Below are 24458 nucleotides of genomic sequence, written 5' to 3'. Positions count from 1 at the left end.
ATAGTGAGGATGCTGTAGTCAGGAAACGTAACTAGTTTTCTCTGGGGTGATTTCTTATACTTGCCTTGACCTCTTCAGTTGAAGGTAGGTTTGGAATTTCCAGAGGTTCGTGCTGTCTTGATCCTGGGGATGGAACAGCATTTGCGGTCGAGGGGCTGGAAGGGATTGATGTCTAATGAAACAGAGAGGTAAAAAGACAAACAGGTTGAACAATGGTGCAATGGTTAGATTTCCTCCTGGACCAGAATCCCAGCAGAAGAGAGATGTGGAAATGTGAGATCCTGAAGGCAATCCTAGACCTGCACATATCTTGTCCAAGCACACCCAAGCCTTTTGGCTTCTGCATCATGTGCACTAAACATAATAGACCTTGTAGTTAGCACATGAAATTCTACTGAGGGAAGCATATATGAGAAGAAGCAAAAGTTATGCTGGACAACCCTGGGTTCCTGCAGCAGTTGCAATAAATCTATACTAAATCCGGTTTCGGCTACAGCTTAGTACACAGCCACTGTTTATGAACTCAAAGACATTGGCTTAAGTTAACTTCTGCATCATTACATTTACAGGAATTGTGCATTATCTTGTGTTTAACCCAATGGAGAGTACTGTTTTCTGCATCAAGGTACGGCAGGAACTTTCAGAATTTAACATATTGGCTGATGTTTTCTCCCACATTGGGGCATGTATAAGCTTTAAGAACTGCATCCTTGAAGGGAACCATCCACTGAAGGGAATACCTATATTTGATACTCTAGGACTTTGTGATGAGATCACACAGATGGTTACCCAGAGCACTACCTTACATCTGCTGCACTCTGATATCCGACAGATGACTACAGTAAGAAACATCTAACTCAGCAAGAGTGCATGGAGGACACCGCACCCATAAGGCCTGACACTGGTCTGAAGCATTTACCTGTGTGGTGGACCGCCTCTTGGGTTTGTCTGCAGGTGAGACAGTCATGCCAGCTGCACTCAAAGCCGCAATCCGAGACTCAATGTCAGAAACCTGGAAGCCAAAAACAAATCAAGGGAACAGTATTCATGGAGGGCACAGAACAGAGAGGTATAGGCATATTGGCAATGAGACAGATAGGACCTACTGTGATTACTCAGAAAAGGGTACAATCGTGGTGCATGATCTACAGAGAGATCAGAGAGTTTTTAAGAAAGCTGTTACTGATTATCATGCAAGAGGGCATTTAAGTCTGTAGAGGCATTTGAGAATGACCTGAAAAGTGTGAGATTTTCCCTATAAATGTCAGTTGGGGTATCTGGCACATGCACTGCCTGAATTTAAGGAGCAGAGACGACATATCCAATATGCGTTAAGAGTATCTGACCACTGAGAACAGGTTTGTCAACATCTGGCTACTGTTTCTGAGTACCAGGGGAACTATACTGTATTCTAGTGTGTAAGTATTGACATTATCCAGAGAACTAAATTCTATAATGCTATCTGCTGCTTAGCTCTTACTGTAGCATGCCGTGGGTTGACCATGCTGGATGCTCAAAGTGACTACTCGTCCTGTTTTGATAAGTTAATAGCCAATTCCCTGTTACAATGAACTTTGGTGTTGAGTTTCCGAATATGTATTTTAATATATATTGAGATTCCAGCTTCTCTTAAAATATATGTTGTGTTTTTTAAAGCTCACAATCAATGTGCTGCTCTCATAACCGTATTTGTAGATTTCCCTTTCCTTGTAAGTATCTATACCAACCTATTGAAACACATTAATAGTGACTCTCTAAGTTTGTACAGTGTTTTTGAGTTCCCACGATGTAAAACATATATATGTAAAGTATAAATATTCGTATAATTGTCATGTTGCTGTAAACATCTATATCGTTTTTCCTCCTCTTATAAACAATAATTAAGTATCCATTATCTACAATGTTTGTTCTTATAAATATATAACTCGAATGTCTTGTTTTTTTAAACTATAAATGCATATAATGAATTTCCAATTATTGCAAGCTGATTGGGGCCGATTCACAAAAACATTTGAGTTTGTAAAGTTGTACTCTTGCAGTATTACTTCATATAATTGCAAATGTCTTTGAAAACTGCCCCAAACCTCTGAAATGGGAATACAATGGGAATATTCATACACAATTATTATAAATAGATAGCAATGGACTACTAGAGGGTTGGACATTTTGGGACTGGTGCACGAAGGCGTTAATGAACAAGTGGAGTAGTACTCCTTATTAACTGTTTCACATACTCATAAATAACTTTGTAAATCAGCCCCTAACATTTCTGCTCCTATAGCATATTGCTCACTATTGCTATACAACTGTATAGACACTTATATGAAGTTTTCTTATTAAAGTTAATGATAATTATCATTAACATTTAAATTGTGTTTCTTGGCATTAACATTTAGATTGTGCTTCATGTTCGTACAAACATTTATATTTAAAGTAATGTAGCACTAGTCAGGGGTTCCTGTCCTTACATTTATTCTATATTGATTCTCACGTTAGTATGCATGTTAATCTCGAGTTTTCTGATTCATATAAACATGTCTATTGAGTTTTCTGTGTTTGTAAGTACTTATATCAAGTTTCTGATTCTTAAAGACATCATCATGATGTTAACAACATACACTTGTTGGGGTCTCTGAGGAGTGAGGGAATGGGTGCCTGTTGCAACCAGTTCAGTGAAACACGTATTTTCATTGAAATTATGTATATTGCTCAAAATACGTTTCAATGGTATTTCAAGTAACTTTTCTGCATGAGGGCGTATCTCACACAGAATGGTAACACGCGATACTGGCAGGATGAAAATATCTCATTGCTGCCTGCATTCAAGATCGGGATGCAGGCAATAAATGCATTTCCTTCGAGCCAGCGAGGCGAGGGGGCAGAACCCAAGTTCCCTTTGGTTATAGGTTTTTGCCCTAGATTCGGTGAACACCATCATGCGGCAGTGCTTGTTCGATGATTGCATTGACAGCAAGCCATCAATGTTAGTAATTCCTACTAACACCTCTCCATTAACAATAAAATACTGGGGTAGTATATGCCAGGAAGCTGAACGTATACAACACACTTCCATGTGTCAGCAGTGATTACCATACCTGTTTGACATATTTCTTTAGAAAGAGCACATGATTGTACAGCAGGACTATCCACCACACCTTACCTCACTCTCTGTCTGCTGTACTATGGCAGCAGAAGATGCAATCCCAATTTCCAGCTCTGAAAGCTCCGAGTCAGTGGTGCCGCTCTGCTGTGCTTTCTCCTCCAGGCTCTGGAGCCTTCTTTCCAGGCCAAATGTCTTTCCAGCGGTCAGGTACACCTAGAAACAAGGGCACAGCAGGATTTAGCTTTGAGCCCCAAAACTGGGCAGAGGAGCAACGGCTGAATTATTGGATATTTTGGAGCAATAACCCCATCTGAAGTTGAATTAATGGATAACAGCTAGGATGATACACCTACAATGTGCCAGAAAAAAGAAAAATAAGAACTTAAGAAGCAGTCTTCCAGTTAAGGGCACGTTAAAGGCATTTATTAAATAAATAATCAGTGATTTATTTTTTATTTAATTAATGTGTATATTTGTTCATTTGGTCACATCTGGTTGTATGTGTGTCAAGTCCATGTTGATACTGCAAGGTCTCATCATTTGTTACAAATAAAATAAATGATCAATCTTTTTGAGATATATATTACATATTACATATTATTGCCATCCTCTAAATAGTCAAGGTACATCTTTGGTACCAGCATGAAAGCAGTGCCAGGATTGGTTAGGAGCATTTGCTGGAGCCTGGAGGAGACAGAGCACAACCCAGACCAGAGAGAGGATGTTGTGCAGCAAGCAAGGTAAGTGTCTATTTCTTTTTTTATTTACTGTCGCCACTCACCTTGCACGCATTCACCCACCCACCACCCATTTTCTGCCCCCCCACTCTAAGTACTTGCCAACTGCCACTAAAAACGATTACAGTGGTTCAGTCAAATTCACTGTCTCAAATTAATCATGGTGTCACCTCTTGGCCTTTTTTAGATATTTAAGTCTCACCTAGAATCTGCATACCTATTGTTAGTGCAGCAGGCGCAGTGACACCAGGGCTAGGAGTGTGGGAGGTCCACTGTTGTTCTAGATGCAGTTGTCTTTAACTATACGGATAGGGGACTTGGTGGCCCATTTCAGTTGCTTCAATTATTGTCAATGGCATCTCTGTCATTAATACGTCTGAGTTATGAAATCAATTAATAAAACTCAGTGTTTGAAGTCCACCTCAAAATAATATATATTGCAGGTTTGGTCCTGACTAAACTGATTCAAGGAAAAGAATCAGAGCCAATGGTTCAATATCGTGATTTGACCAAAGCTGTAGAAAGGTAAATTGTCAATATGTACTTAGATCAGAGAAACCAACAGAGCAATCTAATCTACCTACATTAAGAATCAAATACAAACAAGAGGTTGGACAAAAAAAGTAATGCAAACAAAAAACAACTGCAAAGCCTTGTATGGAGCAGTGCATATTAAAATAGGACTTTTGGAACACTGAATCAATAGGCTTAGAACTATAGAAGCACCCACATCAGAAAACAGTTGGTAGGAGGCTATGAGTCTTTTGCTAATCTTAGTGGCAATAAGGAAAGTTTCCACTGGGAGAGGCACACCCACACATACAGTGAGTAAATGTGTTATGAACAGCAAAATAAGCTCAGGCACAGTGTTTTCATGAAAACGAATGTCCAGTTATGCTAAATTTTGTTTGAGGTCTGTATTCAAAATTAATTTCGAGGTAATATACAAAACATCTGCCAATGCTTTTCGTTCCACCGCCTTTAATGTCTTCAGGACATTCGAGGAATGGAAAATCTCACATTCCTTGTAACCATCTGTTTGTTTTGTGTAGTGTTATGGATTCACATGCCGTGAATACTCCTCCCATCTACTGTTGGGCCTGGCTGTTTACAACTTGTGTTTCTTTAAGAAGTTTGTTTCACAACCTGTTATGACTCCTCATTTGGTCCACAATACAACTGCACACTGACCCCACCTCAAATTGTTTTCTGCTAAGCGGCCAAATAGTGTGAGTGGAGAGCAGTGTCCAACACAGAGTGTGATATGCATATTAAAGGAAGTAAAAAGGATATAGAAACATCCATGAACATTGCTCGCTTGTAGGGAGGAGGGTGAGTACATGTGAATCTACAGCATTGCAAGCTACATACAGGTGGCATGTGTGGATATAGATAAACATGCTCTGCATAGACTATAAAGCAGTCCCACTCCAAAGCGGTGGTTAGCGAGCAGAAGATGTGATGTGTAGAAGAGAGTTCTAAGGACACATTTGCCAATTAAAACTGGCTGACGGGCTAGAATGTCTACGAAAAAATGCTTGGTGAAGGAGTAAGGCATTGGCCAAGAAGCAGCATTGCAGACATATGTTGAAGGCTGGAGTGGGCCCATTCTTGCGTGTAGAGTGGGCACTAGCCGGCAGAGGGAGTGAGCTTTTGGCCTTAGCACAGTACATCTGGGCACAGTTAACTATCCATCTGACAATGCCAGCATTAGAGATGGCATAATGTGGAGTTTGACGAAGGCTACAAAAATTTGACTGGACTTCATAAAACACCTAGTTCTACCCAGATAATACACAAGTAGGGCCCTTTGTGCTACAGAGTCTGGTTCTGGGAATATGATGGGCAGCTCAATGGTTTGGTTGATGTGAAAAGTTGAAACTACCTTGGACAGAAATTTGGGCTTTCCACAGAGAACTATCTTATCTTTCCAAACCTGGATGAATGGTTCTCATACTAATAGATCCTTAAGCCCTATAATGTCTCTAAGGGAGGTGATTGTAAGCAGGAAGCCACCTTCCAAGGCAAGAAGTGTATGTCACATGAATGTAGGGGCTCAAAGGGAGGGCCCATGGGTCATGTGAGAACCACCTTCAGGTTCCACACAGGTGCAGGGTGCATTTTCAGAGGCATTTCCCTAATAAGATTCTCCATGATGGCCTGAATGACTGGAACCTTGACAGGAGATGTGTGTGGTTTATATTGTAAGTACTTTGCAACTGCAGATAAGTGTAAGCATATGGAAGTGTAGGAAAAGTCTGGACTGTATAGGTGCAGGATATAACAGTCAATCACCTGCAGAGACACCTTCAATGATTCTAACTGTTTATAGATACAGTAGTGAATTAACCTTTACACTTAACTGCATAACAGGCACAAGTGGGGGGTTGTCGCATCTCTCACATAATAAGCAAGCATTCCTCTGGAGGTTCCCTCTAGGAATTCAGGTGCCAGTTTGAGTAGTGAGGGATGGTGTGTCTGAAAAAGAGGCAGAAGCTGTTGGAATACCATCGCCTTCTGGCCTTTGGAATATGCTTTCCTTGTGACCACGTTTAGATTAGAACCCACAATAGGATTGACATGCTGGGGTTGAAAGTGCAACTTTTTTTATACCAATGGTGAATCCTAGCCTGTGAAGTGGGGGTCGCTGCTGTTTGAGTGTGTGCTACGAATTGAAGCTTAGTGCTGCTCTTGATCAGCCAGTCATCCATGTATGGGAAGACATGCATGTTATTTCTGTACTGATACATACTACTACTGCTGCTAGGCACTTTGTGAACAGGTGGGATGGTGTGGGACTCAAGGCAGTACCCTTTTCGCACAATGGAGACCATCCAGCGTTTTGAGGTTATGTCTTTCCACTGAGGGAATAACTATCTCAGTCTTCCCCTGACAGGTATGATGTGATGGAGGGAGGAATTGGGATTCACGGTTTTCTTGTGAAGGTGCCACTTGTGGAGTCTCCTCTGCCTATATCTGGGCCATTTCCTTTGTTGATCCACCAGTGGAAGATTTTGGCTTGCTGTGGGTCCTGAAAGGGCTGCTGCTGTTGTTGGTACAGAGATCTCTGGCTGGAGACTGCAATTTATTACCACCCTTGGTTTGATGCCTGTGAAAGGCAATTTTGGGAATTGAGGAATGCAGGGGCACCCATAAACTGTGCAATGTTGGTATACTCTTTTCTTTTCTAAGTATCTAGTCCACCATGGTGCTGGACAGATGCTTGCCATCAAAAAAGGCATTCAAGAGGTTGTATTGCATCTCGGGTCAAAACCCAGATACCCTGAGCCAGGCAAGCCTTTGGAGGAGGATGCTGATGTTAATCCCTCTAGCAGCAGTATTCACTGAGTCAAGGGTACATCTGATATTGGCACTGCTGATAGTTTTGCCCTCAGCAGCTAGTTCCTGGCCATTTTCTTGTAAGACTCCAGGAGGTGCACCACCAGCTCCTCCATTTTCACCAAGTGCTACCAGTCATACTGAGAAGGGAGGCCCAGAGTATTGGCAATACGCCAACAGGTGGCTGCTCCAAGTGCTACACACTACCCTTCTTCATCTGTGAGCTTGGACTGTTTATCAGGTGGCAGGTGTTGCTTCTGCAGACATCCTCTTAGAGTTAGTATGAACAACTAAAGAGTCAGGGTTGACCTGCCCACAGATGTACACTGGGTAATTGGGGACTGGTTTTTACTTTTTTGACCCTCGACATAACCAGTTATGTCTTTATGGGCCCTGTAAAGATTTCTGTTGCTGACATAAGCATTCTCTTTAGCATGCAGAGGTAGTGCACGGTCTGTTCTGTTTTGGAAAGGGTATTGACCAAGAAGTCATCCTCATCTAGCCTGCACTATGAGTATTTTAAGTTGATGGTGTTGGGTGGCCTGTAGTATTACCATTAGGTAGGTAATAGTATTGTCTGGTGTTGATGACTTGGCAGGGTAGGTTTCAAGGTAGGGATCCTCTATTAAGTCAACTATGTAATACTCCCATGGGTCTTCTCCCTCCCGGGGCCTGCAAGATTCATCATAGGGATCCTGAAGGCAATAAGGGCTGCAAAGATCTGAGTCAGTGTCTTGCGGGTCGGGGGAGAGATGTGTGGGGATAGTGGTGGTACTGGTGGTGGTGTTGCAGGTAACAGTAGGAATAGTGGTGAGCTAGTGGCTAAGTCCATGACAGGTTTTGGGGTATGTGGTCTTGAGGGGCTGGGCCTGGTTTGTCTTTGAAAGACAGCTTGCATTTCCTTGGGAACTGGATAAGTCCTGGAGACTTAGCAAGAGTCGTGCCCATTTCTCTATGTATAAACAGCTTCTTTTGCCTTGCATTGAGGACTAAAGACATGTTTTCAATGACCAACACGTCAATGGTGTCCGATCTCAGTGTTGTGTGTGGCTTTGCCATTGGCCACAGTGCTGGTGGTGGAGAGGATTTCAGTGTTGATTTCATCTCAAGAGTACAGACTCTTGAGGCTTTGAGGTTGGGGTTGCCAACAAAGCGTGACACGGTTCGATGCACTTAGATTGGGTTTTTGCTGGTGTCAACCTAGTCTGTTGAGTCTGGGGCACCCCATTCAGAACAGCCAAACCTGAAGGGTTCTGTTGTTTTCAGCTTGACTTGTGGCACAAAGCCCACTGGACCCAAGAAGCAGTGTTCTGGCTCTGTGAAAGGTGTTTTGGGCCTCAAGACTCACCTTATGGTGTCGGTGGTGCTGTTGAGGGGTGGGAGGGCAACCTGGTCTTTGGTCTGTATCTTTAGACTATTTCTGCGGTGGAAGCCACAGAGAAGATACCCTCTTGACTCTCTCCTCCTTGGCCTACTGGAACGATGAAGGGCTCATCACCAGGCAGGTCTATGGCCCTGAAGATGTCCAGCATCTCCAATCATGCTTATCACTGCATTTGCAATAAGCTCAACACTATGATGGTCATTCCAGGGATATTTGGTGTTAAACCTAAGGCAGATGACTAAAAAGACTAAAAAATCATCAAGGACTAAGGTCTGACAGTGGGATCTGTTGATGCTACAGGTCAGTGACATTTCAGATCACAGGTCTGTTGTAATTGGTGAAATCTCTCTGCAAAGCCAAATTGTTGTTTTATTGTGGGTTTGAGCGGCGAGTAGAAAGAACTGAGAAAAGTGCCAAGAAACACATTGTTTCTGGAGTACCATTTCTGAACATCCAAGCCTGGTGGCAGAAGAAACCAGCCTGAGGTGGTGTCAGTGTGCTGGTGGATTGTGGCCCAAGGGTGGATTAACAATAAGCCTTGTGACTCAAACCTCTTTGAACAAGTTCCAGACATTTAGACACAACACTAGATGGCAGGAGTATGCAGAGCATGTGCTATTTTGATGTACTTTTTCTTTCGGTCTTTGGAGCCAAATGCACATGTAATTAGATGCACATGGCGAGATGGTGGGGACGTCTTATTACATGTGCATTTGGCTCCAAATATGGAAGGAGAAACTGTACAACCTAATAGTATTTTGTGGCTTCAAAACAAGAAGATGACTTACATTCCAGGACTGCCCGGAAGAAGCTCCAGTGTGGTGAAATGAAAGACATGATGTTTTGTATGTTACATCAAACTTAATTTTGAATATAGAAAGCTCCATGAAAAATTCAACGTAACTGAACATTAGCTTTCATGAAAAGACTGCGTTTGATCCAATTTTGCTCTTAATTGCACATTTACTCAAGATATGTTTAAGTGTGCCTCTTCCAGTTTAAACTATTTGTGTAGTATTCATGCATAGGCAGGACACAAATTGAGTTCTCCGACAGCAGACTTGGGAAAGAGAACACCTTAAAAGATATTGACGGAACTACGGAGAGGAAACAATTAATTCATCCATTACTGTAGCTGTTAATTAGTATTAGCAATAAGGAAAGTGACTGGGAGTCTAAACACAGAAATAATATGTGTATCGCAGGCGATTAGGGAGGTAAATTACCAAAATAAAGACAAAGCATTTGTAATTTATAAAATACTTGTGGAGGGGGTTACCTTTACAACATCTAAGACCATTGCAACTTCAGGTTTACAAATTTAGTTGTCTCTTCCAACTGGAAAGGAGCAGTAATTGTTCCTATTAGAAAAGTAAGCGTGGGGACAGGGAAATTGGATGACTGATATCATTGATATATTGCCTTGCAAAAACAGATGACAGGCTTTTATTAGAAAGAAAGGAATATTGGGTGATGCCCATTGCTTTGATCTCTGTATTACAGAGTCCAATTAGGAACACTGACCAAACCTTCCATCTTTTCCTTTTAGATATGAAGTATGTGAGATTAAGCAGAGGTGCCCTGTAGGGTTTCTTGATTTACTGACAGAATGCATTTCACAGCATATAAGGAGCATCCGACGAAAGGAAGGACACAAACCCACTCTGTTATCCCATGTGGCTCAGTTGCTTGTGGCAAAGTATGTCTGGATGCACTACAAGGTTTCTGGTGCCCTAGCAGAAAAATACTAAGTGTCTCAGATGCCCACTGAGTACATGTTCTAGCACCTATTCTAGTTCAAATATTTCTCAATTATATTATAACGGGCTTCATGTCCGTATATGGGAATAAAGATTCTTATATCTATGTTAGCCAATGACAAGGCCCTCATATCTAAAGTCGCCCTGGGGTTCAACAGCCGCTATATGCTGTCCAACTTTATTGGCAGAATAAAGAATTAACATTAAAGGTAGTGAAAATGAAGGAAATGCTCTTGAGAGTTTTGCCTTGCAGTAAAAACTGCCTCTGGTTTGAAGATATATACACTATAGAGAGAGAGAGGAGTAATCCCACAAATCCATTAACCCCCAACCAATGCTTACTGTATCACAAAGTGGAGTTGATTCATATTTACCAAATCTAATATCACTGCTAGTTTTTCACCCTTGCGTACGGTCTCCAATGAAAAAAATGTTCTTTTATGGATGGAAAGGCCTCACCCACCTAATAGTGGCATGCTTCATCATTTGGCCAGTCCAACCCGCCAAACCAAGATGGTACTGGTTTAGGCGGTCTCAACCGTAGCCCCACAGGAGAACCTGCTCCTTCTGGGACAGGGAGATCACAATAATTTGTGTTCTAGTCAGTGAGAACCAGGGTTGAAGAAGATACTTAAAATACCTTAGTGCCTGTCTAAAGATAATACTTTATTTGTGACGGCATGAGGTGGGGATAAAAACAAGCCCATGGTGTGACACTGGTCTCAATGAACCAGTACCCCATAATCACTGCTTTATACGAATGTCAACATGTTTTGGCCTTTTCACAAGTACTCTCTTGGGAAAAGATTTTTTCTCCATGAAGTCCTGTGGCCTTCGGCAGGGCAAAAAGTCTAAGTCGTGTTTCCCACTGTATGTTACATGTTGTGTTATCACACATGCAACTAGGTAAGACTAATTTCTACCTGGTCCTCCAGGCATTTCCTAGGGTCATGTATCAGCAGAAAGGAAAAATAAATCTAATTAATTAAGATTACACCCCTACGTTCTGAGTCAAAGACACTTCCTGTGGAACTGAAAACCACCAGAAATCGTGTAACACATCACAAAGTGGTGTCAAGCTAAATGAGTGAAAACACAGTTCTAACTTTAAAACCTTTATGTACAGCGTGTCTTACCCTGCAATTGTCAGGACAAGGCTCCATCAGTCACTAGGGCGTGGAGTCCCACTTATTGTCACACATTATATTAGTCAGAAAATAATGCAACAAGAAAGAACAACAGGTGCTTAACTGCCAGCCTTTACTTGCGTGTGTGCAGCAGGTTAAAGATACTACACGGGAAATCAACTAGGTTGCCCTTGAAAGAATTACACACCCATCCACTCTCCTTTAGTCTTATCTCAGAGAAGACATACATTTTATATGTTCATGCTTTTTCAATCATGCCCCCTGAAGCCTCTGTTCTTTTTGCCTGATTTTCAGTGAGCACAGACTTGGCTGAAATGGTGTTTTTGTCATTTTCACAATTTTATAGTTTTTCTAGCACCATTCGTCATACTCCTAAGTTTATTGCAACAAATCACACCATACAATCATATCATCCTGTTGTGGTGCCAGCGATATCGTTTTAAATGGAATACTCATCAGTTCCACATTGCTCCGTACTCTCCGAGCTCACGCAGTTACATACTGCCACCTTCCATCAGTTACATAGACAAACATTTAGCATCTGAGCCCAAAACTGATTTTTTCAACTCCGGAAAGGGGACATGCTGCTGTGGCTGCTAATCCCCAAGCCTCCACTGATAAGGCCCACCCAGTCCCGGACTTACTTCATCAGAGCGGGTTCTCCTCTTGCCACACCTGCTCAGGGCTCTTTATTTTGTTTTTTTTAAAATATATTTTTATAAACCAATTGCTGTCTTACAGATACAAAACAAATTATGGCATAGTTTAGTTCTTACTGTGTACACCTTTAGCATTGTTAGCAGCATACCTAATTTTCCTCAGTTTTAAGGTTTTTCTTCTCGTTATTCATTTAGTCTGTGATTCTAGAGAAAACTACTGCAAGGTAAGTGTACCAACTCTATTTGTCTGCTTTACCTCCATATGTGAGTGTTGTACAACTATTTTGTTTTATGACTACATAACAGACTTAACATGTGCTGTACAAAAATTAAAAACTAAACTTTAACTTTGTTGGCACTGTGTAGGGTAGGTAATTACATTTGCTGAGGTACATCGTACTTGGGTTTCTCCTGGCGAATGGGACCACGCTGCACTCTTACTGCCTTCATTCCTCATTTAAAGGGAAGCCTTCCTCATCCGGATTGTCTGACCCCCAGGGCACCCAGATAAGTCCGGTTGTCGTTACTATACTAATTTCGCCCTCAGTCCTGCAGACTCTCTAGCAGAACACTCTCTAGCAGGCACGATATCTTCCTTCCCTTCCTTTTGTCTACTTAGATCTCTATTCTAGCTGATTCCTACCTGCTCAGGGCTCATTACAGTGGTGCCACTCCTGCTAATAGTTGCCTGGCATGGGGGATTCTAATTCAGTTGTCGCTCCCCCAGCGTCGCCGCTGTATGCCATGCAAAACCACTTAGCGTGGCTCTTCATGGCCTCGCAGATATGGTGTAAGGCAATGCAGCGCAAGTTGCTGCATTGCCTTACACTGCGTCAAAGGGGGTTCAATGGGTGTTGCAGTGGGTTTTCCCATGCAACACTCATAGGTTTTGATGCATTCACAGATTTACAATGCATCACAAACGTATGCTTCCCCAGGGGAGACACAACAAGGAGAAATATCTTTATTTCTTCTCTCTTTTTTCCTCTTTCTATGTGTACTGCATCACGGAGCACACATAGAAAGAGGAAAACGCCTCCTTGGATTGTTTCTGTGCAGGAAAGTGCCCCTTCCTGCCCAATAAAAATCCTGCCAACAACGCAGGCGCAAGGGTGTTTGCATTGGCGCCCAGCACCAAATTGTGTGCCGGAGCAGGCTGAAAGGACAGGAATGCACTGTATCTTGTAAATACGGTGCATTCCTGCCCTTTCAAACTGTAGCATAGGGCAAAGCAGCAAAAAGGCTTGCCCTATACCAATTTCTAGTAAATATTATTTAAAAGAAAATGGCTTTCTCAGGAGACTGTTCATTATACTTCAAGAAACACCAACTATATTTCTCCATCTACTGGCATTATGTGAAAACATATGGGATAATGTAGGCCCTGGTGGGTAGTTTGTTGGCTGGTCAGGTCAGTCGAGGCTCTGACCTTTCCTCCCCTGGAGGAAAACGGCCAGCCACATCCCAAGATCCCTAGTAAGCAGGTAGGGATTCCTGTGACTTCCACTGAGTGTAGGTCTCATGTCCTCTTTGTCATGCCATTCATATTCTGACCCATTTAAAATGAGATAAGAATCCTGGACCAGGCTCTCCTCTTTTGTAGAGTAACACCTACCGCCCTCAAACATATAATGCATATCTCAGCACTATGCAGTCTGTTTGCTGTGGAATGAATTGTGTACTCTGATGTACTTTACTACTCCTGCACTTGTATGATGAATAAACTGTACTGAAATAAAAGTACTGCAGTGCCTGTATTTTCTTTGTATTGATATCCTGCTTAGGTCTCCGGGCTTTACAGTAAGTATATATTTAAATTTGCATATAAAACCCATATTTTACTCTGAAAACTTTTGTTTGTTTCTTTCCAAAGTAGACATATTTCCAATACTGTTTGTGCATCAAAATTGTAGTCAATATATACGTAATTAGCTCCGATACAGATTTTGCATCAGAATTATTGTCAATATATACGCAATCGTCTCCTTCAGGTTTGTCCCTGTGTTTATAGTTAGATGTTTCACTTTGGGGGGGGGGGTCAGAGGAGTCATGCAAGCATCCATGGAACTATGTGACAGTCATAGAAGGGGACGCTTAGTTACAGGCCGAGGGTGGGTCCAGGACTGCATTTCCTGGCCCCTCACGTGGCAGGAGGGCCAAGTCCTGGTATCACACGTGCCCTGGGGCACATAAAGGAAAGTCTTTGGCCCCGCTGCGCGGGACATTTGGTTGGGGGGCCAGGACTGCATTTCCAGCAGCTCACGCGGCAGGGCTGCTGCTTCCTGGTATCACACGTGCCCGGAGGTGCATAAAGGAAAATCTTTGGCCTGTCTGCGCCCGTCCATGCCTGTACAGGGCTGGGCCCCTCCTCTGACACCGGTACTATAAAAAAATTTGGTGAGTTCCTGTTTTTTTAAGCCATTAAGGGTAAACGTAAGGTGGTAGGTTCCCCAGCTGTCCTACGCAAGCTTACCAGCATTGACACCATTCTAAAGCAGGTTATCAGGTTTTCGATGAATGAAATTGACCTAACTGAAAGGAGGCTGTCCCTGGGCCAGGTCGGGAGGCCAGGAGTGGTGAAGAATGCGTGGGCTCCGTCAATATGGCTGCCATGGAGTTAAGGAAGGGGGAAAAGGTGGTCTTAACAGCTGGTTGTGATATGGCACCATCAAGTGGAGTAGCCCCCTGGTAGGTGACAAGAGCCTGTCTTGGGATGCGAATCCTCCATCTCCGGTGGAACTGGCTGCCAAAAGGGAAAAAAACAGGGCCGCACTGTATTGGGTCAAGGTCACAGGGAGCGGCAGCTGTGGTAAAGGAGCAGTCACTCCCGCCTACGGGATGATAGATATGGAGATTGTAGCTAAGTGCTGGAGTTGATTATAGAAGCCCACCAGGCACCCATTAGAGCACGCCTGGATCAAATTGAGACTCATTTAAACTCTTTGTGCCATCTACATGCTGGGGCGTCTAGAAGGAATGTTCTGCAACATGATGTTGTAAACCCCTTCGGGGGTACTCACTCTACTGCACAAATGATGACTTTGGGTGACTACCTTAGGGAGGCAGTTGGATAAGCATGGAGGTTTAGTCAACCCCACTACTCAAGTTGCTGGAGTTGAATTGGGAAACAGTTGAGAGAGCGATGGATGTGGTGCACAGAAGTCTGTTGGACAGCCTTTTTCGCAGGACCAGCACTTCACGGCAGCATCCTTTGCAGCAGGGGTTGTCTGTGGTCATGGCCGTGAAAAGGGAGTCTCTGCTAGCTTGGTTCATAACCCACATCGGGCCCCTTTTTCCAGGTTGCAACTTCCTCAGGCTTCGACTCCCTTTGTGGCCATTTTGGTGAACGTTCCTCCTCTGAGGGTAGGGGCGAATAAACCCACAGATGAACTTATACGGAAAGTCAGACAGTGGTGCTCAAGGATTGGGGACTGCTTGATCGAGACTGGGATAATATCATTATGGTCAGAAAAATGGGGTGGCTAGGCACCAGGGAAAAAACTGCTTGACAGTGATTGTGTAGTAGTGAACTTTAAACAAGTGGATACAGCCGGGCAGTTGATCTCCCGATATTGCTCCAAGAGAGGGGCGGGGGGGGCTGATGTCAAAGTCTTCCCCCTTGGATTCTTTTACCCCCAGATGGTGCCTTACCGCTAAGGCTCCATAGCAATACTTATCATTACACAGGGTTATTTGGCTGTCTGCAAAAGGTGCTCTCCACTTCCACTGGAGCTGAGGAATGGATATCAGACTTTGGGGGAGATAGAGGGGCAGGATAGAGTATGTTTCTGTGTGGTCCCTAAATGCAAGGGGTCACTTCCCAGGCTGAGCTGTTGAGTTGAGTAAGCAACTATCACCATTAAGTTTCTGTAGCTGGAATGTGACTCGGTAAAAAGAAACAGGATAAAGTGTAGTTAAGGAAAATTAAGGATTTTTACATTGTGGGCTTGCAGGAGACATGGGAAACAGAGACTCATTTATTTTTAGATTGATTTGTCACCTTTTTGGTCCCAGCTGTGTTGGCTTGGATGGGCAGGGCGAGGGAGTCCTGCTCTTCTTGATATCTCTTAATTTAAAGTGTCTTCTTTCTCATGTAGTGTATAACTCCAAGCACTTGTTAGTGGTTAGAATAGACTTTGAGGGTTGGCCGAGTATTTTTCTGTTACATTTTTACAATTCTTATGAGCGGGAATCCCCTAGTAAACATTTAGGTACCCTATGCACAGCCCTTCCGTCCGTTGGAGAGAAATGTAAAGGCCCATGTTTTTATCCTTATGGGAGACTTCATCCTGCATCTTTGCTCCTTGAATTGCCATAGAATCAAATACGTAGAAGATGGTGATATAGAGCAGGGAAGTCACTTCGAACATTCTTGTAAAGGTAGTCCTTTGGATGAGGTACTTGCTGATTTTAACTTGATATATGTTGGGGCGGGAATAGAAGGGCCTTTAGCCCCAATTATTAAAGGCTGTGGGGCCAACACAACCATTGATTATATTTTGGTATCTGTCTTTTTGGTTAGGTTCGTCCACAGTTATGAAGTTCGTTGGTCGACATTTAGCAACCATAACCCACTGAACTTTCATGTGGAGCCGGGCTCTCGAGAAGTTAGGCCAGTGGAGACAAGTCCCTCAAATAAGGAAATTACCCCACATGAGCAAGGAAGGAGGCTAAAATGGAGTCGTGTGTATCATGATGTCTTTTTAGGCACATTGTATAATTTAATTGAGCAAGATATTGAAGCCTGTTTGAGTGATTCCGGGGATGACAGAATGCTTCTTGAGGACTTTAGTAGGATCTGTGAGCAGACTGATAGAACGCTTAGGATAACCAATAGACAGGGCCAAATGTCAGGTGAAAGGTGGTTTAACTCCGAATGTTATAAGGCCCTTCACAACTTGATAGTGGTGCTTAAAGATGATCCCAGAGATAGGACTCAAATTGTTCATTGCAGGAAGATCTACAAACTAGCCATTCCAACCAGTAAAAAAGAAATTAGCGAACAAGCCTGAAAGGATTTGATGAAACCTCATATTTTGAATAATAGTGCCTCATTTTGGGAAATTATTATCCACCCTTTCTTTTCTGGTGAGTCGAACAGGATAATAAATTTTTCCATTTCGGCTCTTGACTGGATTAAGCATTTTTCAGCAATCTATGTTAGTTCTGTGGTGTGTTTGACTCCTGTGTAGGTGGTTAGGTGTTGGGGGGATTCCCCTACTTGGTTCACAGAAGAAGGTATTGAGGCTGCTGTTGTTGCTATGTCAAAGAACAAGGTCCCTGGTCAGGATGGGGTACCTTCAGACTTATTTTGCAGGAAGCTGATCTATGGGTTAAAGTCCTAATTTGTGTTTTTAACACAGCTTGGTGAGTAGGTCCTTTCTTGTCTTGGCAATGCTCTATTATCATTCCAGCGTTTAAAAAAGAGGCAAGGTCAGATCCTAAGTGCTATAGACCATTCCTGCTTATTGACTCTTCAGTTAAGGTTCTGGGTAGGGTGATCCTGGCAAGATTAACACATTGGTTAGACGAAAAGAATGTCATCTCATGTGTTCAATATGGGTTCAGGCGGGACAGGGTGACCCTAGACCAATAGCTTAATTTGCATCTTTTAATTCGTAAATATACAGTTGCCAAAAATGAGAGGTTACACCTGGCTTTTATGGATTTGTCTTCTGAGTTTGACCATGTAAACAGAGCTAAGTTATGGTCCATGCTCACTGATATGGGTTGGGATCTTAGTATTATTAATTTTTCACATGATCTTCGCCAGGACCTTACGAGAGAGTCAGATATAATTATGAAGAGCCCTTAAGGGCACCTATCAAGATTGGCAATGGGGTAAGGCAGGGTTGTATTTTTCCCCCCTTTATTGTTTACTTTATATATTAATAATATGTCCCTAGTGCTAAATTCTGCTTCCAAGGCTGTGCATCGGTGGGGTTGAGAATGATATCAGCTTTAGTGTATGCGGATGACACTGTTTTATTGGCAATAACTGTAGGGGGTCTTCAAAACCTTCTTAACTCTTTTATTGATTTCGTGTCCTCCTTGGATATGGACGTAAACTATTCGAAGTCCCAAATTATGGCCATTGGGAATTAGAGTAAGCAAAATAATTTCTGACAAGGGGGAGGAGGTGACAAGAGTCTCGACTTTTCCTTATTTATGGGTTATTTTTGATGAGAGAGGCTCTTGGGCACCACAGAAAAAGGCAAAGAGAAATGTGATGCCAGGGCAGTGTCTTCGCTCTTCGATTTTGCTTCTAGGTCAGAGGTTAGGCCGGTACCAGCTATTTTTAAAGTGTACTCTGCCAAGTGTCTAGTGATTGTGTCCTATGGCAATGAGCTTTGGGAGTACAAGGACTGTGGTGAGATACAAAGAGTGGAGAATGCCTTTATAGGAAGGTTTCTCTGCCTCCCACCGTCAGCCTCCACCTTTGTTGCCCAAGATGAACTGAGCCTGGATTATATTTCTGACAAATTGGCCCTTGCACCAGTAGTGAGCTGGCTTAAACTTTTGTCAAACTCTGAACTGGAGCTAGATCTGGCCATTGTAAGAGATTTCCTCGCCCTAGATAATGCTCTTGGTATTACGTGGCTGTGCTATATTAAGGGTTTGCTAACAAAGTAAGGCTGTCTAATTCTCTTTGCAGCCCCCAAGCAGATTAAGAGTAAAGATGTGTCTTAGATAAAGCAGCATTTTATGGCTCTAGCTAAAAGTGAGAGGGAGTTCAAGGAGATGCAAAAATTGCTATCAGAGCTCACATGGTTTTGAAGACGGAACCTGGATTGGAGCCTTATCTTTGCACTGTGAATATGGCTCAGCACCGTTTTTTTAACACAGTTTAGACTAAATCTCTTACATTGGCTCCTAGCAGATGCCCAAAGGGGATAATTACACGCCTTGTTCCTGAAATAATTGTTCTACTTAGGGCACGATGCCCTTTTTGTTTTGTTTTTGTGGTCATTTGACAGGGGTACATGCTGCCCTTTTTAAGAGGGAAAGGTTTTAATCAGGCAAAGCTTGCTTTGATGTACCTACAAATGTTGCAGTCTCCTGTGATCTGTAATAATGTTGCCGCCTTTCTGGCTGGGGTGGTCAGATCCCAAAATAGGTGTTAGTGGCCTGAGTTTCGCATAGTTATGTTTTGAATCTATTTTTAATGCTACCTTTTCATCAAATACTTTTAAATGTTTTTATTTACCGTGATCTTAGTGAAATTATTTATTGATTTTTATGATGTATTTAACTATTGTACTGTGTGTCTCTTTTTATGGATTTGTTATATGAATCAGATATAAAGAATAAGGACCAAAGTCAGTCAATGCGCAAAATACAGTGGAAAAAATCTACAAACGTAGGAAGGGGCAGCTGCATAGGTAACTTTTTTATTTTGTATTTCTTCCCATGGGGAAGCCCTGGATAACAAACACTCCCATAAAATATAGAGACATTCTCGTCCCTTCTTTGGTCTACCCAGCAAAGGCGCTCACCCCAGCCTGGAACGGCGAATAGTTGTATACGCTTCCAGCCGATAAGCTAGCTCTTAAGAACATTACAGATTTATGGGTTTGTGGTTGGTCTCTGCATTTTGAAAGGCTGCCCTGTGTAAAGTTCCTTTTTCCCAGCTGTAACCCGATTCAGCATGTGTAGTTTCGAAGTGCATTTTCCTGTTTTCGCTCACATATGTTAAATTTAGGTGCACAAAAATGTTTGTGGGAAGGCCTCAGTGCTGTCTTTGGTGCTGAAATTCAGAAACGCCAACAAGTAATTATTTACTGACTTAAGTTAAGTTACGAGTACTGGCTACGTTGAGCCGTCTCGATGTGTATCCTGCTTTCACATAATAATGTGATATCGCTTTTGTATACATCTGGTCCTATTTAATTGGGTAAATATATTGGATTGACGGTTTAAAATCCAAGCCACCCCTCGTATGAATTTAGGCATATACTCGTATCTCCGTGAAAGTCAAGCACCGAAAAGGGCATTTGACAGCAGTGTATGATACTGTTTTCACCACGTGGCTCACAGGAAAAGGTTGGTGCCATTTTCGACACCATCAGGTAATGACAGGGAGTCCAAATAACGAGCCTCACAAGCTCTCAACCAAAAATACTACTGGTAGTTTCAAGGAGCTAATTTTCGACTCACCACAAATCTATCCACCTGTGTTAGGTTATAAGATCGCTATAGAGCACAAAAGAAAATAAATTGACACTGATCATTAACCCCATCGTTACTAGACAACTCCAAATATCTAACTTACCAACATGAGGCCACTTTACTTTGTTGCATGAATGAATGTAGTATGGCATACATATTTAGCTGTTTGATATTTCTAGCACTTCCGAATATTATAAAGGTGTGTGGTGTATTGTACTTTACTTGTGGAGTTGCAAGTTGTACACCCACAAAAAGCTGTGAAGTTTACTTATTCCTTAGTGATAATACACAAAAGTGCAAGCATTTTTGCGATGTTGACTGTAGTCAGGTATATGAAATTCTGTCTATTCATGATGCTGAAAGTCTGGCATGCACAAATTAAACGTGACACCTGACCAGTCTGTAGTGCTAAAAAAAACTTTCAAACTTAAAGCATGTTTACGCAGGTGGACACGTTTCACACTTTATAGAGCACTAACTCGGTAACGGTTTGTACACACCTAACGTCTATACAGTACATGACCTACGATGCCCTGCGAAATATCACACAGCCTGTAAGAGGCAGAACTGAGTCTGCCTGGATCTGGTGATGGTTAACATGTAACATGCAGCTTGCAGCATGCTAAAATGGTGGAGGCATGATGAATGACGATGATGTGGCTCCGAGTCTTGCTTACAACCCTGTTCCCCCCTCTGTGCCCGTGCGTGCTTGCCTAATGCGAGGCTCTTACACGTTCTTCGAGGTTCTGGAAAACGTCTTCCGCCTCTTCGATGTCCTTCGACGTCCACGTCAGGGGGACGAGGGCAGGAGTTGGGGGGTGGTGGCTGTCCACGCCCAGGGACTCGCATGCGGCTCTCTCGCTGGCACAGAGGACCCTCATGGCCTTGGCAGTGATGTCACACAGCGCCCGGGCCGCTGACCTCTACGAACGCGAGAGAAAGCCGGAGAGAGGTTACTTCAATAAACACACACTACAGATGAAGGCAGCGAGCGCGACAAAGCGACGAAACCGGGGGTAAGGAGGTGTTCAAGAGGATATGGCATTAATGGAGCCCTTGGCGCCTGCATACTAGGCTTGGTTCCTACAATGGACACTGTCCTTGAGTACCACTTTGATCTGGCGCCGTTAGCTGTTCACACAAAAGAGAGTGTTTCATGACAAGTGAAGAGCTCCCATTAGTCTGTCTCAGGCGTGTACCTTTGGGCACCATTAGTACACTCCGTGCTGGTGGTGGGGGCGAGCACTATCTCTAGGAGGAGTGATTGTGCTAAGCATCCCCAGAACTTCCTTTCTGCCAGTGCATCAGGAAGCCATGCTACCTCGCTGCCGATTTGTGTTTCACTAGCTGAGAAGATCACCCCTTAGGCAAAATGGATGTTGGATGCTCATGGATCTCTGCCTCTCCCCCCAATCCCTGCAGGCGCACAAGTGGTCCTGAACAGGGTGCTCCAGAGGAGAAGACCACTGACAGAAAAGCCCCTGACCATCTGAGCAGCATGACACTGGCAGGCACTGGCGCTCGCTAAATGTGGGCCTCTGAGAACAGATTATTATTGGGCAATGAAGAACACCCTTCAATACCTCTTACAGGAAGAATAGATCTAGTAGGAGAAACCGATGAGGACAGGCTGGTGGCCATGAGTTTTGAGGCTCTGAAGGGGAAATTCAAATAAAGCAAACTAAGAACAACCGGTCTAAGGCCTGCACTGCTAGGGTCTCTGCTGAGGTATCAGGGCATCTAGGCGAGGGTGAGGGAAGAGGATATACTGAGACTGACCCAACTGTTGATTGTATTGATAGTCTCACATAGTAAGCTATCCCTGTTCTGTGCAGTCCCTTTTCTCTGTCCCTAGTGGCCACCTCTTTATAGATCAACGTGATGGAGGTCTGGTGGAGAAGGTGGTTCTGATGGAAGATGAGACAGTGGACGAGCAAGGGTTAAGGAGCACATAGAGAAGAAAGAGGAGAACGCAAGGATTATTGGCTAGAGTTAAAGTGTTAAGGACTGTGGCACTAAAAATCGTCCCTACTCAAGTAGCTCGTGAGGTTTCACACATCCTTGCAAACCCTCAGTCTATTCACCTCTCAGAGCAACGTAAGTGATAATGAAACTGGGCGTGGGTGAAAGACAGAAGAAAGGGGCAGAAGAATGGAAGAAGACAAGCACTGATCAGGTGGTTTGGGAAAAAGTGGCAAGCTTTGATGTATGATGAATTATTATCAAAACACCTTTTGGGACTAGTACTCTCAATATTTATGAGTACCTTGGTGACGCCTAGGGCACAAGCACCAAGCAAATGGCCGTGAGGGTAGATAGGTGCGTTGCTACCAGGGTGAATAAGAAAGGACAAGCAAGTGGACGGCCACAGTAGTTGGGGACTCTTCCTGTCAAGCATGAAAATCTTGAGAGGTACTCCACTAAGGGACATCTTAAGGATTTTGGGGGCCTTGGACAAACATATTTAGGGGCGCCTGTTCGGAAGAGCTTTGAATTTATGATCCAGTTTCAGCTTTTTCATGTCCTCTTTGGCCAGGTCACTTAAAGTGCACAGGCAGACTGGTCCATATTCAAAATGTGTTTACATCTAGTATGTAGGGATAATGATGTGTGTTTTCAATATTGTAATAGACTCCACTATTGCAAGGGTCCAAGTCTGGGGAATATTGGGCCCAATACTGATTCTTACTCAGGTCGAGTACACCTAGCAGGATCGTCTTGGTCAAGGATTTTACCCTCTGACTCAGACGTTTAATTCCCCATCCACCACAGGAGTACATTTCTCAAGCCCCCCTGGGACATCAGGGAAAGCACTTAGAGACACACAAGATGTTATGCAGTAGCCAGCAGCAGGATCCAGTCCAGGGTCTGTTGCTACTGGTCAGCTTGGCAGTTGCAGGAAAAGCCTCTTGCAGCTTGTTGTATTCCTGTGCTTGAATAGGAGCTGAGCTGTATGACCCTTGGAGTGCACTTCCATGCCCTAGGTATAAGAAGGAACAGGTCCAGTGCTTTAGGGCTCCGCTCAGGTCAAAGGCAGCAGGTCCAGTACTCCTCTGTTCTTCCTCAGGTCCAGCAATATTCTGAACTGGGTGATTGGAGAAGCCACAGTTATGCCTGGGACAAGTTAATGGGTGAGAGTGACTCCTGGGCACAACCTAAGAAATGGGGTAAAAGTTCACCGGGCCAATCCTATCTACTTTGGGCATTTTCAAGATGGCGAAAGTCTTCGGCCACACTAAACATGGGCTTTGAGGACTGGCAGATGTGTGGAGAATATACTGTGGTAATCCTAGTGCCCTTCCATATTTAAAACTAAAATCTAGTTTGGGGTAGCAAATGTACTCACAATAAACCCAGAGACAGAAGTCTGGAAGGATACAATCATGATTCTTTAGAAACCAGCCAGAGGATACACATGAATTGCCATGGCATCCTGTCCCCTTCATTTCAAATGTGCCCCAAGAGTTACATGTACAATTCAGCAGATCTGTCAAGCAAGATTTGAGCTTTTAGCAGGATTTGACAGTGGAGTGTCAAAAAGATGTCCACAGCCCCCACTGTGCATATTCTATGAGGTTCAGAGGAGTCATCTCTGCCCATTCAGGGCAGAGATGGTTTAGTATTGTGAGGCATTTCAAATCCTTTTCACACCTATTCATATGCTAATCACTGGCAGGGAAAAGTTGGAGAACATATGCAAATTAGCCGCCAGGAACTTCAGGTAGGGAAAAAGTAACTATGTAAAAGTTTATGTTACATAATATTTATTAAAAAAAGGGCTTCATCACTGAATTGGATTTTTAATCACTATTAAAACAGTTGTTTGATTACTTTTCTAGCTATTCCCATTCCTGAGAAACAGTGCTTGGATTTTAATCTGCACTGTGATTTTCTACATAGGCCTGCCATAGTGAAAAATATTGCTTAGAAGTACCAAGGCACACCAAAGGTTATCCAAAGAGTGTTTATCCAAGTGGAACAATATAAACAAAGTCCAAAGGCACGATATTAGAGTTTATGAAGGTTTATTCTTTTTGAAGAAACAATGAGTCAAAAGTACAGCTCTTTGATAACCTTTGGTGTGCCTTGGGACTTCTAAGCTATATTTATTTCTGACTGGTCCTCCAGTTAGTAATCATCAACATCCTTAGTGGTTGGA

The 24458-nt window shown here is 43.1% G+C and overlaps 1 protein-coding gene across 7 annotated transcripts in view; it reads right to left on the bottom strand.

Moving 5' to 3' along the window:
- The window catches only part of MLPH (melanophilin), a 368118-nt gene that overhangs the window by 54238 nt on the left and 289422 nt on the right, over positions 1 to 24458 (bottom strand). For 6 of the 7 annotated variants that reach the window (XM_069225566.1, XM_069225568.1, XM_069225569.1 and 3 more), the window contains 4 exons: positions 21031 to 21222; positions 3161 to 3316; positions 920 to 1012; positions 65 to 172 (listed from right to left, as the gene is read on the bottom strand). In XM_069225566.1, coding sequence (XP_069081667.1) covers positions 65 to 172; positions 920 to 1012; positions 3161 to 3316; positions 21031 to 21222 — 549 coding nt within the window. The remainder of the gene's footprint in view (positions 1 to 64; positions 173 to 919; positions 1013 to 3160; positions 3317 to 21030; positions 21223 to 24458) is intronic. The other variant, XM_069225571.1, reaches the window with a different exon arrangement.

The sequence above is a fragment of the Pleurodeles waltl genome, chromosome 3_1 (genome assembly GCF_031143425.1).
Source record: "Pleurodeles waltl isolate 20211129_DDA chromosome 3_1, aPleWal1.hap1.20221129, whole genome shotgun sequence".
Lineage (NCBI taxonomy): Eukaryota > Metazoa > Chordata > Amphibia > Caudata > Salamandridae > Pleurodeles > Pleurodeles waltl.
This window is presented reverse-complemented; position numbering and strand designations above follow the sequence as displayed.